Source organism: Musca vetustissima, unplaced genomic scaffold (assembly GCF_032173495.1).
Source record: "Musca vetustissima isolate MV318-11 ecotype Yass unplaced genomic scaffold, APGP_CSIRO_Mvet_v1 utg13469, whole genome shotgun sequence".
Classification (NCBI taxonomy): domain Eukaryota; kingdom Metazoa; phylum Arthropoda; class Insecta; order Diptera; family Muscidae; genus Musca; species Musca vetustissima.
The window spans coordinates 36022-54845 of NW_026884378.1; the positions used below are offsets into that span (position 1 = coordinate 36022).

The 18824-nt window shown below is 34.8% G+C and overlaps 1 protein-coding gene across 1 annotated transcript; it reads left to right on the forward strand.

Annotated features, from left to right (window-relative positions):
* Positions 1-1388: 1388 nt before the first annotated feature.
* LOC133331336 (uncharacterized) lies at positions 1389-13390 on the forward strand (the record flags this gene model as incomplete). Its single annotated transcript, XM_061539734.1, has 4 exons — positions 1389-1589; positions 5269-5958; positions 12152-12587; positions 12976-13390. Coding segments are annotated over 4 exons (1742 nt in total), but the record flags the coding sequence as incomplete, so codon positions are not given.
* Between the last annotated feature and the right edge of the window lie 5434 nt (positions 13391-18824).

An 18824-nucleotide genomic window follows, 5' to 3' on the forward strand; every position in this document is an offset into this window, starting at 1 on the left:
TGCTCGGAATAAACATCCGCACAAAAGTTAGAGTTCCGTGGTAGTTTTGTGGGGTATCGTATGGTCGGCCCCGTCCGACTATACTACTCCGTTCACTGGTTCTTAATTTGTGACAGAAAAGTCCTACTCTGCAAGTAGCGCAATTCTTATATTTATGGACGCTCTAAATATTCTGTCTATGAACTTTTCTCGTAAAGAACATTTTCCGCCTAATGTCAAAGAACTAGGCAAGAGCAACCACAATATTTTTGCTCAATGTTCTGTAGGTGTAATGGTACATTCATATATGTATCTGAATACATATATACTATTTACATACACTTACATTTATGTAAGATTCCTGTATTTACATTGTTGTTAAAGGTTTTGAAATTCTGGGTGTAGCAGGGAAAACAGGGAGTTGTCTACTTTATTGCAGTGCTGGCGCAACTTAAATGTAATGGTTGAAATAAATTCACAGTACACAGTGGTACTCCATGTACACAGATACATAAACATTAACGTATAAATGTGTACTTAAAAGTGTTCATATATTCTTTTGTAGCAGGCCGAGATTTAGTTAATAAATACTTACATACTTAGTAAGTATTTGAAGTTTGCGTAAAAAAAGGTTTATTGTATAAAAATGGAATAATTGTTGTTGTAATAAAGAAGTAAGTGAAGTAGGGCGGGCCGACTATATACGTTGAACTTTGAGAATGTGTAAGAAGAGCTTATGGCAAGAAGTTTTCGTACTGATATATAGAGTTATTATTCAGTATCAAATCTTCCAACCAAAAACTATCCCCATTTTTGTATAGCCTTACAGAAGTATCCACATTTTTTATAGAAAAAAATGCCTCACTGAGGCCACCAGATTGTTTTTTATAGAAAAATGTCTCACAAATGAGCCCTTCAGATTTTTTCCCAAGAAAAAAGCCTTAATGAGGCCTCCAGTTTTTTTCTATAGAAGAAAAAATGCCTTGCTGAGGCCTACAGATTATTGCTGCTTACTTTCATAGCCGATTTTCTACTGAATGTTGCATAGACCTGATAGGACCAATAAACGCCCGAATATAAATATTAAATACGGACTTTGACTTAGACATTTGGTCCTTAAATATACATTTTGGAGTATCGCTATTAACTGTGTATCAACCATGAAAATAATTACCTTCAATACAATTTATCGTCATAATTTAAAAACGCGCATAAAGCCAGCATATTGAAAATTAATTTCCAAACGAATCACAATTCCCATTACCCTTCGTTGCATAACTGCATTATATTATGCAACACGGGGTAGTGGTAGTTGGGAAATACCACTCAAATCGAACAAACAGCATCAAATTACGAAACAAACAACCAAAAAAATAATACAATTTCTTTCATTTTTTGTATAATTTCAGCTGCATCTGTGGCAGTTTCATCCTGGACTTTGGTAGCCATATCCTGTGAACGCTACTATGCCATTTGTCACCCTTTACGTTCGAGAACATGGCAGACCATAAATCATGCCTATAAAATAATTGGTTGTATATGGATTGGCAGTATCGTCTGTATGGCGCCCATTGCAATATTCAGCCAATTAATACCGACCAGCAGGCAGGGTAAGTTCGAAGTGGCAATGGTCAATGTTGATGGCTTCGACAGCCATTAGTTTTGTGTTGTGTTTCTTTTTGTTTACGCAAAACTTTTAATTTTGATTAATGTTTGTTTAAAGGCCGATTCATGACAACAACACACACACAAACGGAGAAAATATTAAAAATATATGACAAATAAGTGGTTTCACAAATAATTTATTAACTATTATTGACATTTTATAGCTGAGTGTACGAATGCAAATGAAATCGGTGGAAAAGTCATTCCGTGGAAACAAAGTGACATTTAAAAGTTGATGTGTAAATGCAAAACGTTAAAGAAGTTGATAAAAACATTAAAAAAATGTGTAAATGAAAATCAACTTTGGATACTCATGTGTGTGCCATAATCCGAAACTACATCGTTTTCGTCCTTTACAAAATGCCATACTATTTGTCAAAAATACAATCCATAGCGAAATCCAATATTTTTGGCCAAGTATCACTACTCCCTGCAAATCTCCTTTATTTACCTTTTTGGTGTAATAGTCATTAAAAAATATTCTTTAAAAATTCACTCGTTTTGGTGTAATAGTCCTTGAAAATATTTTTTTAAAAATCTACGCTTTTTTGGTGTAATAGTCCATGAAATTATACCTTATAAAGTCCATGATTTTTATTGTAATAGTCCCTCAAATTTTTCCTTTAAAAAATCTATGCTTCTTGGTGTAATAGTCCTTAAAAAATATCCTTTGAAAACCACGATTTTGGGTCCTTCAAAAATATTCTTTAAAAATCCAAACTTTTTGGTGTGATAGTCTTAAAAAATATCCTTTAAAAACCATGCTTTTTGGAGTGATAGTCCTTGAAAAATATACAGATACATATTCTTTAAAATCCATGCCAATTGGTGTAACAGCCCTTGAAGAAACGTACTTTTACTTCACTACTTTACGTATATATCTATATATTTTACCCTTCACCACTTTAGGTATATATCTATATCTTTTTGTTATATATCTATATCTGAGCTATATCTAAACCTGAACCGATTTTTCGTGAAAACTTAGCACAAGTCATTCTAGCCTTAATTCAGTACGCTATGACAAATTTCGTGTAAATCTAATGACTTTCAGAGACTTTGCTGCACCAATTAATATATAAGGGAGCTATATCTAAATCTGAAGGGAGCTATATCTTCACGAAACTTTGCCACATCATTCTAGACTTGATTCAGTAAGTTATGCTAAAATTCGTGCAAATTAAAAGATTTCCAGGTTCAAAAATTTTATATTGGTGCACTTTTACCTAAAAAAATCCGAAACTATATATGGGAGCTATATCTTTTAAATCTGCTAAAAAATCGATTTTTATGAAATAGCACGCATTAATGTTAGATGTAAAAATGCGATTTTGTGTCAAATTTCATAGCAGGACAACGCACCTCAAAAAAATTCGAATCGAAAAAAAATATCCTGTACTTTGTCCACAGGATTTAACAAACATATGGACAAATACAGTGTGATAAACTATATATGAGGGTTGTTATCTAAATCTGAACTGATTTTCACGAAACTTAGCACACATCACTCTACACTCAATTCAGTATCCTATGCCAAATTTCGTGCCAATCAAAATATATATAGGGACTTTGGTGCACTATTTACCTAAAATCGGACGAAACTATATATGGGAGCTATATCTAAATCTAAACCGATTTTCACGAAACTTAGCACACATCACTCTAGACTTAATTCCGTACGCTGTGTCAACTTTCGTGCAAATCGTAACATATATAGGAACATTGGTACACCATTTACCATAAATCGGACGAAAATATATATGGGAGCTATATCTAAATCTGAACCGATTTCAATAGGGATCGTCCCTGCGCCAAACAAATTAGCTGTGCCAAATTTCATCCAATTCAGATCATAAATGCGACCTTTTCTTTGTTTACAATTTAACATGGACAGACGGACGGACATACGTCAATCGACTCAGATAGTGATTCCATGCATATTCTCAAAAGGAACCATGGGTCTATCTCGATTATTTTTGCCTGTTACGAACATATGTACAAAGACATAATACCCTGTACCACAGTGTGGTGAAGGGTAAAAAAACTTCACGCCTATTGGTATCATGGTCCTTGAAAAAATGTTGTGTAACAAATCCACTCCTATTTCTTTAATAGTCTTTGAAACCAGTAAGGTAAGCTGTAAAGTCGGGCTGGGCCGACTATGTGATACCCTTCACCACTTTGGGTATATTGTACAAATGTTTGATACTTTGTGCAAATTTTCGTGCAAATCCAAGGATATATAGGGGCTTTGGTGCACCACTTACATAAAATTGGACGAAAATTTATGGGAGCTATATCTAAATCTTAACCGATTTTCACGAAACTTAGAACACATCACTATGGACTTAATTCAGTATGCTATACCAAATTTCGTGCAAATGGAAAGATATATGGGTACTTTGGTGTACCATTTACATGAATTCGGACGAAAACACATATGGGAGCTCTATCTAAATCTGAACCGATTTTTCCCAATTTCAATAGAGTTCGCCCAAATATATGAGCCATTAAATCCGGATGTGAATATATTTTGTACAATTATACCACCCACCCATTCGTAATAACCCTCTTCATGGCTCTCCCAAAAGGAACTCATTATTTTTCGATTTATCTTATTGCACCATAGCTGTACCAGTTTCAACCAAAATCCCTTATTAATTGTTTGTAATGGAGAAGAAAATTACATTAAAGAAGAAGTCAAAATTGGCATATCAACATCATTATTTTCATAGCGAAAAAGGAAGTGTTATTTTGGAAACTTTTATTTTGATCCTTAATAAATTAAATTTATATGTTCCGTATTTTTATCTTGTTCGTCCTTTTTGTCAAAAGGATGTAAAAAATGTCAATTATTTATTTAGGATATACAATTTCAATCGACCCATGTGAACTCGAACAAACTTAGTAATTTGATATTTATGGCGAATCCTTAGGATGTTTAGGAAAATGGGGAAATTAAAATTTTTGGGGGAATCTTATTGCAATGAAAAGGTTTGGTAGAATGCCTATGCAATAGATTTGCGGACTTCATACATATCCAATTTTATGTACATTTATTATTTCAAGTGGTTTTTTAGACCACTGAGTGTGATATTTTAATGAAAGATTTGTCAAAAGTCATGTAGAGGTCAGAGACCAATAACAGAAGATTTTTTAAAGAATATTTTCCGTAAAAAATTCAGGCATTTTGAATGGCCACCTCATTGTGGTGGGTTTTCAAATAAATTTAGGCATGACAGACGTTTTTCTTACTTTTCAGGAAATGAAGCCATAGAAACATTATTCTCTGGAATTTTGCTAGGGTTTTCATTTTCTCCCATTTTACCGATTTTATTGTCTCGGTTCAGAAAAAAATCTTTTTAGATCAAAAAAGTTATAAACAGGCATCCCATGCTGAATAACATTAAGGCTCTTTAAATGAAACAATCAATGTCATTATACACAGCCCAACGGGATGCCAAAATGTCAATTTTCCTTTTATGGGTGTGTTGCTGTTCTTCATGACCGAAAAAAACCTCATCATCATCATCTCCTCTTACTTTTTAATTTACCAAATATATTAAATGAAAACAAATTAAAGTCTGTGTTTTTGTTTCTTTTTTATTTTCCACTTTACGCCAGGCCTTCGTAAGTGTCGCGAACAATGGCCACAGCATGCGGTGGGCTATGAGCGTTCCTACAACATCTTCTTGGATTTGGTGTTGCTTGTCTTGCCGCTGGGAATTTTGTGTATTGCCTACATACTGATAACGCGAACATTATATTTGGGCATTAAAGATGAGAAGGCTCTCATATTTGGCAGTAAAAATAATAATGTGGTGAATGCGGGAACAGCAGGCGTTACGGGTGTTGTTGTTAGCAATGCCCATGCGATGCCAATGGCCGATGGTAAAATATATACCCAAGTGACGACGACGGTGGGAGCGGAAACGAAGCCATCAAATGTCTTCAAATTGAACTTTTCACTTCGTTATCATTCGCGGAAAGGGGGTGGTTCCGTGCGTGGTGGTCACGTGAAAAATCCAAATGAATCCTCCATCGCCGCTGCCGCATATAATGAGAGGGATAATAAATTCTCAAACAATGCTGCTGACCGTTGCAGATATTTGATATCAAAATCTTTAGATAGCTCCACCACGACCACCCAGACAATTGGTAATAATGGCCGATGTCGTCCGGAAACAGAAGTTATTTGTAAGAAAATAAAAGAATCCAATAACGAATTAACACAGCAACAACAACAACATCAGTCGCAAATAAAGGCATCTTCATCATCATCGATACAGCAGCAGCAACAACAGCATTGCTATGGTAAGTTAATACAATAACAAACTATGTTCGGTAACTTTTTCCGAATGTGAAGGACGTTTTTTGTGGAGAGGAGAAAAGAGAGAGGGTAAAAATTAAACAAATACTGATGGCGATTTCCGGATCACATGTGTGATACAATATTATTAATATTTTTTGTTTGAGCAACAGATGAAAAATCGATTGTTATTTTATTAAATTTGTTCGGTCATATGAAAAATGTCGAAGGACTCAAAAATGACATTGAATAAAAATATGAAAATAATTAATTTGCAGATTTTCAAGGATCAACTGAACCACACTCGAAGTGGATTACATAAAAGAATATTTTTACCAGGATCAAAAGAGAGTAGATTGAAAAAGATTTAAGGAAAAAATTTAAAAATCAATATAGCGCGGACTAAAAAAACAACATTTTTTCAGGGATCAATATCAACATGGATTTTGTAAAGAATGTCCTATCAGGGACCATTATAGAAGGCGTTAATTTTTATACCCTACACAACTATGTTGTCGCGAAATATTGGTCCTAGACCCACCTTCAAGTATACCGATCGTCATATCTCGATCAGCTGAGTCGATCTAGACTTGTGTGTCCGTGCGTCTGTCCATTATAATTTGTAAACACGATACTGGCCACAGTTATGGACCAATCTTCACGAAATTTTGCATGTAGGATTGGTTTTGGCTAATGAAAACCCCTATTGTTTTTGGTAAAGATCGGTTAATATTTAGGTGGTGAAATGGACCAAATACTAAATTTTTGTCGGTTTTTCTGGCCCGAATATCGGGAAATTTTGCACGGAGTAGTGGATTGGGCCAAAGAATGAGCATGCCTGTTTTGATAAAGATATTTAGCGGGTCAAATGGACACTTACAAAATTTGTATTCTATGGCGAATATATATTTACTATTGAAGGACATAGACCCGAGAAGTTGATAGTGTATCCAAGAGGAGTGGTTGACCTTTAAATTGATACCAATTACATTGTCGTAGGAACACGGATGATGGAGTTACCCTTAAATAGTTTACAGGTGCTTGCGTATTCAGATATTATTTAGTAACCCATTACCACACTATAGGGCGGAAATATAGCTCTGATCGCTTAGATATTTTCCATGGGGAGCCATGTAATGTCAAGGATAACGCCTATTATTTTCGGTGATGATCAGATAATAAATTTGGGATGAAGTGGACCGAGAACTTAATAGAAAGCCGAACATCGCAACACAACCCACCGTGAAGGGAATATGGCCAAGAAATTAGAATTGTTGTACTGAATATTAGTAATATTGGTTGATCTCTAATCGGTCAAGAGTGTGCAAATATCGCGAAATATTGCCCAAGGTCAGAATATAGAATCACAGAAAGTTAGATTTTCGTGGAAGTTGTGTAGGGTATCATATGGTCGGCCCCATCCGACTATACTGCTCCGCTCACTGGTTTAAAGTACATTTTTCTAGGTGTGGATTTTTTAAAGAACATTTTTAAGGACTTTAAGTAGGCGTGGTTTTTTATAGGATATTTTTTCGAGGTCTATACATGGGCGTGGATTTTTTAAGAATATTTTGGCGACTACTATAAATAGGCGTGAATTTTTCAAAGAATACTTTTTCAAGGACTATAAATAGGCGTAGATTTTTTAAAGAATATTTTTTTCAAGGACTATAAATAGGCGTGGATTTTTTAAAGAATATTTTTTTCAAGGACTATAAATAGGCGTGGATTTTTTAAAGAATATTTTTTTCAAGGACTATAAATAGGCGTGGATTTTTTAAAGAATATTTTTTTCAAGGACTATAAATAGGCGTGGATTTTTTAAAGAATATTTTTTTCAAGGACTATAAATAGGCGTGGATTTTTTAAAGAATATTTTTTTCAAGGACTATAAATAGGCGTGGATTTTTTTAAAGAATATTTTTTTCAAGGACTATAAATAGGCGTGGATTTTTTAAAGAATATTTTTTTCAAGGACAATAAGTAGGCGTGGATTTTTTAAAGTATATTTTTTTCAAGGACTATAAATAGGCGTGGATTTTTTAAAGAATATTTTTTTCAAGGACTATAAGTAGGCGTGGATTTTTTAAAGAATATTTTTTTCAAGGACTATAAGTAGGCGTGGATTTTTTAAAGAATATTTTTTTCAAGGACTATAAGTAGGCGTGGATTTTTTAAAGAATATTTTTTTCAAGGACTATAAGTAGGCGTGGATTTTTTAAAGAATATTTTTTTCAAGGACTATAAGTAGGCGTGGATTTTTTAAAGAATATTTTTTCAAGGACTATAAGTAGGCGTGGATTTTTTAAAGAATATTTTTTTCAAGGACTATAAGTAGGCGTGGATTTTTTAAAGAATATTTTTTTCAAGGACTATAAGTAGGCGTGGATTTTTTAAAGAATATTTTTTTCAAGGACTATAAGTAGGCGTGGATTTTTTAAAGAATATTTTTTTCAAGGACTATAAGTAGGCGTGGATTTTTTAAAGAATATTTTTTTCAAGGACTATCATCAACAAAGGCGTGGATTTTTAAAGAATATTTTTTTCAGATATTGATGTGGTAGAAAAACATCACGAATACTTTTTATGTTTTCTGAAGGATACCCTCACGAATAGTACATATTTCAGGAAACGTAGAAAACATAGTTATTTATGGTCAATAAAAAATGGTTATTTGTGGTCAAACCACTCGGACATTTAGACAGATACAAAGCGAATATAATTGAATTATTACCAACAATTCCGCAAGCAAAAATAGAAAATTGAACATAGATAACTAACTATAAATTCGAATAACAGAAATAAACTTTTTTGCTGTGGTCACAAGTTATTGGCTTGATTTAATATTTATGTATCGAATACAAATAGAAGACTCATTTTTTGTGTACACACCAATGCAGGATATATAATTTTTTTTTCCGAATAAAGTGTGTGGATAAATATGACAGAGAATGAAGACGTGAGAGGGGTGGTAAACAAATCAGAAAAAAATGTTGAGAAACCACATTATTTTGCGAAGAGCCTGGATGGTTCTACAGTAATAGTTGGAAAATTAACTTCACTTTCGAGGCGTGTATTTGCAGTTTGCATCAATAGATGTGGCTCTTTTTAATAATATTTTTCAAAAATCAAAAGTGATTTTTTAAATTTGTTTAATTGTTACTGACATTGTTTTTACAGGGTGGAACATGTGCGTGGATATTTTTAAATTTTATTTTTCAATGATTTTTAGCGGTTTATAAATTGGCGTGGTTTTTAAATTAAATTTTAATTTTTTTAAATATCTTTAGGAAGAATGTATCTCAATAATTTAAATGTATCACTTTGTAACCACTTTTCATCTTACTTTAATTCATACTTTGGTAAAATGATAAATTATTAAATAAGATTTTGGCCATTATTCACAATGTCATAAAGTCATCAACATAACTGAATAATTTTTCATCTATGACATTTCAATGAATATCACACTGACATCCTAAAATAACTCTTGAGTAGGAGTCAAACATTCCATGAATAAATAAGCCATTTTGTTGGACAGCATTCTTTGAAGATTACCAAAGAACTGAGACCCAGAAAAAATTAACAATAGCTGAAAAACCAGTGAGCGGAGCAGTATAGTCGGACGGGGCCGACCATACGATACCCTACACAACTACCACGGAACTCAATTTTTCTGCAGATGAATATTCCGAGCCTAGGCAATATTTCGTAATATTTGCACCCTCTTGACCGATTAGAGGTAAACAGCACCTCTTCCTCACACTGACATATTTTCCGAATATTACGAGTATTCAGTACAGCTATTGTCCAGATTCCCTTCACCGTGGGTAGTGTTGTGATGTTCGGCTTTCATTTGTGGTCTATAGATCGACTCGAAAATAACGCAAAAAACTAGGAGCAATATTTCGCGGCGTTACAAACTTTTAGGTCTGCACAAAATTATAATACCCGGTCCACATCATTCCAAAATTATTATCTGATCATCACCGAAAATTATATGCGTTATCCTTGACCATAACTGGAACCCCATGGAACATTTCAAAGCGATCAGCGCTATAGTTTCCCTCTCCAGAGTGAAACTGGTTACTAAATAATATACGAATACGGAGATACCTGTAAATATTTAGGTGTAACTCCCATATCCGAGCACTTACAACAATATAATTGGTATTAATTTAAAGGTCAACCACTCATCTTGGATATAATATAAACTTCGCGGGTCTATGTCCTTCAGGGGTAAATATATACGCTATAGAATACAAATTTTGTCCTTTTTCACACAAAAGTCTGGGTCCATTTGACCCGCTAAATATTGACCGATCTTTATGAAAACAGGCATGCTTATTCTTTGGCATGATCCCCTTCTCCATGGAAAATTTCACGATGTTCGGGCCATTATTGCGGCCTCTGGAGCGACCAGAAAAACCGACAAAAAATTAGTATTTGGTCCATTTCATCCCCTAAATATTAACCGATCATTCCCAAAAACACACATCCTACATGCAAAATTTCGTGAATATTGGTCCACAACTGTGGCCTGTATCGTGTTTACAAATTATAATGGACAGACGGACGGACGGACGGACACACATGTCTAGATCGACTCACCTAGTCGAGATAAGACGATCGGTATACTTAAAGGTGGGTCTAGGAGCAATATTCCGCGGCGTTACAAACTGTTGGGGCTACACAAAGCTATAATACCCTGACAACATAGTTGTGTAGGGTATAATTATGATTTGTACGAAACTTTCCATACTATGAGCAAATGAGCATTGGTCTTGTGTTATTAAACATATCATACAACTAGTTCTAGCTATTACTCTTTGTGTCATTACCAGTTTTGGGGGGTATTGTGTTTGACAAAGTGACATGACAATGCGTAAGAATGTGAATTGTTATTCATCCCAGATCCCAGCAAAATTGGATTTATGCAAATGTATGGAAATATTTAAGTATACACACAACATATCATAAATTTTATTTTAATTGTGCAAAACATACATATATCCCCACACATTATTTCATTGTTGGCCAAATGTGTATTCTAATTATGGGCAATGTGACAATGGTTTTGGAATGGAATGGGCTGAAGTTGTTTTCGTTCCCCACATATACAAATTATTTATGGTTATGACCAAAAAACATTTTAAATGGATAAGAATGGTCCTTAAAAAAATATTCCTTAAAAATCCACGCCTAATTGATGAGATGGTCCTTAAAAAATATTCCTTAAAAATCCACGCCTAATTGATGAGATGGTCCTTAAAAAAATATTCCTTAAAAACCCACGCCTTATTGATGAGATGGTCCTTAAAAAAATATTCCTTAAAAACCCACGCCTTATTGATGAGATGGTCCTTAAAAAAATATTCCTTAAAAATCCACGATTTTTTACTGAGATGGTCTTTCAAACAATATTTCTTAAAAATCCACGCCTTATTGCTGAGATTGATTTTCAAAAAATATACCTTAAAAATTCACGCCTTATTGCTGAGATTGATTTTCAAAAAATATACCTTAAAAATCCACGCCTTATTGCTGAGATTGTCCTTGAAAAATATTTCTTAAAAATCCACGCCTTATTGCTGAGATTGGCCTTGAATAAATATACTTAAAAAATCCACGCCTTATTGCTGCGATGGTCCTTGAAAAAATATTTCTTAAAAATCCACGCCTTATTGCTGAGACTGTCCTTGAAAAAATATACTTAAAAAATCCACGCCTTATTGCTGCGATGGTCCTTGAAAACATATACTTCAAAAATCCACGCCTTATTGCTGTCCACGCTTTATTGCTTCGATGGTCCTTGAAAAAATATACTTCAAAAATCCACGCTTTATTGCTGAGATTGTCCTTGAAAAAAATTTTCTTAAAAATCCACGCTTTTTTGCTGAGATGGTCCTTGAAAAAATATTGATTAAAAATCCACTCCTTATTTGTGAGATGGTCCATGTCCTTAAAAAAAATTACCAAATTAAAAAATTCCGTAAACGCCTTATTGCTGAGATTTTTTCTGATATTTTCAATTGGATAAAAAATATATATTGAAATTTTAATATTCAAAGAAATTTTAATATTCTCTGTGTGTAAATTTGTATGTATATGTATTTTAATATTCCTCCCATATATTGTTTGCATGTACACCTTTTATAATTATCTGTATTTCTCCGCTCTCCCCTGTATTCTTTTCAGATGACATAACCCAACTGAGCACAAATGGCGAACAAACCACAACCTCTATTAAACCATTAAATAGTAAACGTGCAATTGTGGCCAAGACCACAGATGGTCGCCGCCAACAACTTTATTGCATGCGTTCTGCCTCTTTCAAGTCATTCAATCGTAACAGTAGAACTAGTGCTGATAGTGAGGAGACAACATCGTCCTCATGTCACTCCCTCAATGCGTTGTCCACAAAGTTTCCAAGACAACTTAAACCGACACATCAGTCGGTGGCGATGGCAACATATGGGCTACAGCAGCGACAATATCATCAGCAGCAACATCAACCACCATACATGTCAACAAATGATGGTGGCGGTGTCGGTGGTGGTGGCGGTTGTGGCACAGAGAAGCGTAAACTGAATAGCTCGCCAAGTTTACGCATAACTGAATCGGCATTGAGAAGGTAAGTTTTCTGAGTGGGTGTGTGTGTGGAAATTTTAATATGTTAAAGGGTAAATACAATTTTCAAAGGGGAAATAGAAGGAAACTTAATGGAAAAGTAAAATGACTCGATTGGGTCATTTGGAGGGTAAGGGGGTTAATTTGGGCGTTATTGTATTTTATAGCCAAGGACATCAACATGCGGTCTTGGAACTTTAGTCCATGGGTCATACATATAATTTACGGAAATAAAATATCAGCCTGAGTTCGCATACAGTTTTCTTTAAGTACCTTACCTTTTCCTTTAACTGCTGATATCCAGTGAAAGTATTATAATAGATCTGACCCACTTCCTATGAAATACAATACTAATATATCTAACCCATCTCTCTCCCTCTGCCCATTTTCAGATCGAACATAGAAAAAACCTTGGAAAGCAAAAAACGTGTTGTGAAAATGCTCTTCGTGTTGGTACTGGAATTTTTCATTTGTTGGACACCGCTTTATGTTATCAACACACTGGCCATGTTCATCGGCCCCGCAACATACGAATACGTCGACTATACAACGATAAGTTTCCTACAATTGCTGGCCTATTCATCGAGTTGTTGTAATCCAATTACGTACTGTTTCAAGAACGCAAGTTTTCGACATGCATTTGTCGATACCTTTCGTGGCATACATTTGAATGGTGGAACATTTTGCCATAAAAACTCCAAAACAGCAGCAGCAACGAATCTATCAATGGCTGGCAATTCAATTGCAATGGGTAACAGTTGTACAGTGGTTACGGCAAATACCGTATTGGATAGTCCAAGTCTTTGAAATGCATCGAAGTGTAGGTGGTGGAGTAATAAAAGTCTTTGAGGAGGTGTGAAGAAGTTGTAGATGTGACAACAACTGGATGTTAAGAGAGATCGGATAGTGTGGGGGAACGTGTGTGTGTGGGTAATATGACGCACATTTAATCAAAACCAACGATTATACTATGTTATAAATTGTAATTATATTGTATAACTATGGTTTCGAATAAATTGTTTTAATATTTTATTTAGAAAAAAAAAATAATAATAAGATTGACGCACAATCATATACACCAGTATAATATCCAATACCGCTACACACTGGAAATTAAATAACATGTAAGATAATTATATATTTGAGGCAACCTTCACTATGACATTGGATCAATATATGCTATACACATGTGGAATTTGGGACTGTATTTAAAATGGGTGGGTGATGCAAAATAACGGCTCTGGTTGGCTTTATCATGGCAAAAATCAGGTTTATCTTGGTCACTCCCCGCGGTGTCATCCGTTTAAATTCTGAGGTTATATGTACCGCGAGTTCACCCATAAGAACTATATAAAAATGGAATGTGCGCTCGTTGTACAGAACAGGCGCAGTGTTCGCTTTGGCGGATGTACTCAAGAAGTACAAAGTCGATATTATTGCCTTACAGGAAATGGGTTGGAAAAAGGACAGGCGTAAGTAAACCAAACGATTACGCCCTATATTATAGCTGCCATGAAACGAGACACGAATTTGGCTTCGGATTTATGGTTGATAGGAGAATAAAAGACCTTGTCTCCAGATTCACTCCAGTAGACGAGCGAATTACAATAATCCTTATAAAAGTGAAGTTCTTCACCATCAGTCTTATTTGCGCCAATGCTCCGACGGAAGACAAAGATGAACAGACTAAAGACATAATTTACCAGCGCCTAGAAACAGTACATGACCACTGCCCTGGCCAAGACATTAAAATGCTGTTAAGAGATTTTAATGCAAAAATCGGAAGGGAAAATATTTTTGTCGCTACCGTCGGAAAATTTAGCCTCCATGAAGAAACATCCGACAACGACTGACTACGCGGCAGCAAAAAACATGGTAGTTAGTACCACCAGATTCAAGCATTTCGATATACACAAGGCCGCCGGGATTTCTCCTGATCAAACAACGAGAAATAAAATATCGATTTGGACCACTACCCTGTAGCAACAAAGGTGTGTTAGATCACAACACGGAAACTCGACGTCGAAAAGCTGCAAACACAACAGGTAGCAGAAACCTAATCCGCAGATCTTACACACCTGCATGACGAAGGCACTCCTTGTCCCGCTAATATTATGGGAAAAAATTGCCCACTCCCTACAAACTGCAGCAAAAGCAACACATGGTTACCAAAAACCACCATCAAGAAATCCATGTTACGATCAAAAGTGTTGTAATGCTACTGATGTGAAAAACGCAGCGTATAGGGCAACTCTGCAGACAGTAGCAACACGTAATGTTATGGAGAATTATCGGGAGAAAAGGAGGGAGGAGAAACGTGTTTTCAGGAAAAAGAAGAAAGAACAAGAAAAACGTGGGCGTAAGCAGGAGTCAGAATGAAGTTCGGAAATTTTACCAATAGTAAAAAACCAAACCGAAGTTTTTGGTGCAGGCACATCTTCCTGTAGAGATAAAGAAGGAAAACTGGTGTCAGATACAGATAGCGTGTTGAAGATCTGGAAGAAGCATTTCGCAAAGCTTCTGGTATCAAATAGTAACGGTGTAGATGATACCCCAAAACCAATAAGAGATGACGGTATAGTGTATACCAACCACCTAGCCAAGATGAGGTCAGAATAGCAATTAATAGACTGAAGAATAATTAAGCAAAAGGCGCCGAAAGATAAGCAGCCGAACTATTTAAGGCCGGTGGTCAGATGCTGATTAGGATCGTGCACCAACTGATTAATACAATTTGGTTAGAGGAATGCATGCCCAATGATTGGAACCTCAGAAACATGTGCCTGTGCAAAAATAAGGAAACAAGACTATATGTGTTAATTGTAGAGGAATTAGTCTCCTTCCCATCGCATATACAGTTCTATCCAGTGAGCTGTGTGAACGATTGAAGTCAGTGCTATTATTGGACCATACCAATGCGGCTTCAGAACTGAGAAATCGACCATAGACCAGATATTCACACTGCGCCAAATCCTGGAAAAGACCCTCGAGAAACACATTGTCAAATTCCATCTGTTCGTGACTATAAAGCCGCATTCGATGGCCCAAGCTGCTCAGAGGCGTTTAAAGCCACGTCTGCGTTCGAATTTCCTGTAAAATGAATACGACTATGTAGGATAATTTTAAGTGGCATAAGATCAGCGGTTAATGTCGGAAGTGACCTCTAGGAGTCCTTCAATACGGAACGAGGATATAGACAAGGTGACAGTTTGTCGTGAGACCTTTTGAACATAAGATGCAAATATGAACAGAAATGGCACTCTGTGTACCAAAATATGTTACTCGCCTACGCCAACGACATCGACATAATGGGTCGAACATTGCGAGCAGTAACAGTCACCTTTGAACGAATTGAGAAAGAGTCTGCCAAAGTGGAGAAGACTAAGCTAATCTGAGCTGATCAACGCGTAAGAGTCCAATAGACTCGGACCAACTGTGGAAGTTGAAAACTACAGTTTCGAGGTAGTGAACGATTTTATATAGCTCGGTACCGCAAAAAAAACTAATAACACCAGTTCTGAGACGAATAATGTTGGCCAGCAGATACTACTATGGTCTGAGTAAGCAGTTCAAAAACAAGGCCAACTCTCGCCAAATCAAACTCACACTCCATAAGATGCATGGGTACTTGCGAAAGCAGATGAGACAGCTCTTGGAGTGTTTGAGAGAGAAAGTTTCTCCGAAAGATCTACCGGCAGATCTGCATCGACGGTGAATATCGGCGTCGAATGAACCATGAGCCAACTGATGGTCCACGCAGAAGAGGAAGGCCACGAATTCGATGGAAAGATCTAGTGGAAGACAAAGCATGATCTTTCAATTGGAAGAGCTGCGCACAAGACCGTCGCACCTGGAAATCTTTTTTAAGTTTGGCTTTTGGAACAAATTTTCCATAACAACCCAGCTAAGTAGGTAATTTCATGATAAACTCGTTAAGCAAAATTTTCAAATAATAAAACCGAACATTTACCGGTTACATCGGTATAATAAAAAAATATTTACTATGCTTTGTTCAGTAAAGGCCACTTTAAATTGTATACCGATGTCATTGAGAAGCTTAAATGCCACATATACCATAATACGCATTTTGAAGACAAGGTGCCCCATGACTGGAAAATGATTTTAATTAGTCGTTTTTGAGAGGCACACTTCAATATATATATATATATATATATATATTTAGAAGAACACTCTTAGTTACTGCTTTCAAATTTTCCCACCTACCATTGCATGATCATTCAAGAAGGACACTTTTTTGTGTAATATTTAATATAAGGACCCTCAATTAGTATTAAGGACCCTCATAGTATTCATTGTTGTAGTGGTGGTGTTGGATATTACTTTTACCTTTACTTTCTTGTTATTGTTCTCCAATTGGTTTTTTGTTGCATTATTCCTAATTAATAAAGCTTTATTATATAATCAGTAGTTAGGGTAGTGAGATATATTTCAAATGCGATAGGAGGAAGTCAAACTTCAGCATAGGTTTGTGAAACAAATTTAAAAAAATCAAACAAAAAACAAGTGGAAAAGAAACCGCAAATATGTTGTGATTCCGTAGAGAGATAATTCAGATAATTAAAAAACAACCAGTAAGGAAAGTAGTAAAGTCGGACGGGGCCGACTATATGGCAGATATCATTCTATGGCAGATATCATTCTATGGCAGATATCATTCTATGGCAGATATCATTCTATGGCAGATATCATTCTATGGCAGATATCATTCTAGGATCAATTCAGAACGTTATGCCAAATTTCGTGCAAATCGAAAGATATATGTGGACTTTGGGGCACCATTTACATGAAATCGGACGAAACTATATATGGGACCTATATCCAAATCTGGACCGATTTTCACGAAACTTGGCAGACATAATTCTAGACCTAAATGATTAGGCCGTACCAAATTTCGTGCAAATCGAAAGATATATAGGAACTTTGGGGCACCATTTACATGAAATCGGACGAAACTATGTATGGGAGCTATATCTAAATCTGGACCGATTTTCAAGAAGTTTGGCAGACATCATTCTAGGCTCAATAAAATACGTTATGCCAAATTTCGTGCAAATCGAAGGATATATAGGGACTTTGGTGCACCATTTACATGAAATCGGACGAAACTATATATGGGAGCTATATCTAAATCTGGGCCGATTTTTCCCAATTTCAATAGGGTTCGTCCTTGGGCCAAATAAATGAACTATGCCAGTTTTCATCCATATCGGATCATAAATGCGACCTGTACTTTGCTCACAAAAATACATGGACAGACGGACGGACGGACATGCATAAATCGACTTTAAAAGTGATTCTATGCATATTCTCAAAAGGAACCATGGGTCTACCTCGTTTCCTTTTGCCTGTTACAAACATATGCACAAAGACATAATACCCTGTACCACAGTGTGGTGAAGGGTATAAAAATAATAAACAGCAAAAACACCAGCATAACAAACATATACTTATATGTGTGTAATTGTATGTATATGAACTATTTATATTAAAAATAATTATTGTATATTATAAATTTATAGAAAAAATTGGTCTGTATATGAACTATTTATATTAAAAATAATTATTGTATATTATAAATTTATAGAAAAATTTATAATATTATTTATAATTATAATAAAATTTATAATATAACAACCTACCGCTCTACAACATTGTAATGTGTGTACATACATATGAGTGTATGTTAATTAAATTATTTAAAATTAAAATAATAAATTAAAAAGAGATTATAAATAAGTTCAAGTTGTCATAGAAATAAACTTCAATTAAGAAAAACTACAATAATTAAATTAAATAAAAAATATATAAATAAATAACTATGGGCATGTTTAACAATATGGAATTCAATCAAAATGACTTTTCATTTATAAATTTGTATTAAAAACATAATAATAAAATTAAATCTCTTATATGTAAATAATAACTATTGAATAAAAAAAACATAATTAAGTCTTAAAACCAAAAAAGTTATGGAAATAATAACAAACTATGAATCAAATTCATTACGATTTTCTGATTCCCATTTTTTTCACTCAAAGTTATTTTTTTGTTTTTCAGGAAGTTATTCCTCAAGAGGAATAATTATCAGCATGTATCATAAGTATTATGTAGAACTTTTATTTAAACATGATCTTCAATAGTTTTCTACATATTCCATATAATGGTTAGCTGTTGTTAATTTTCAATAAAACAAATAATAAAAATACATATTTACATATAT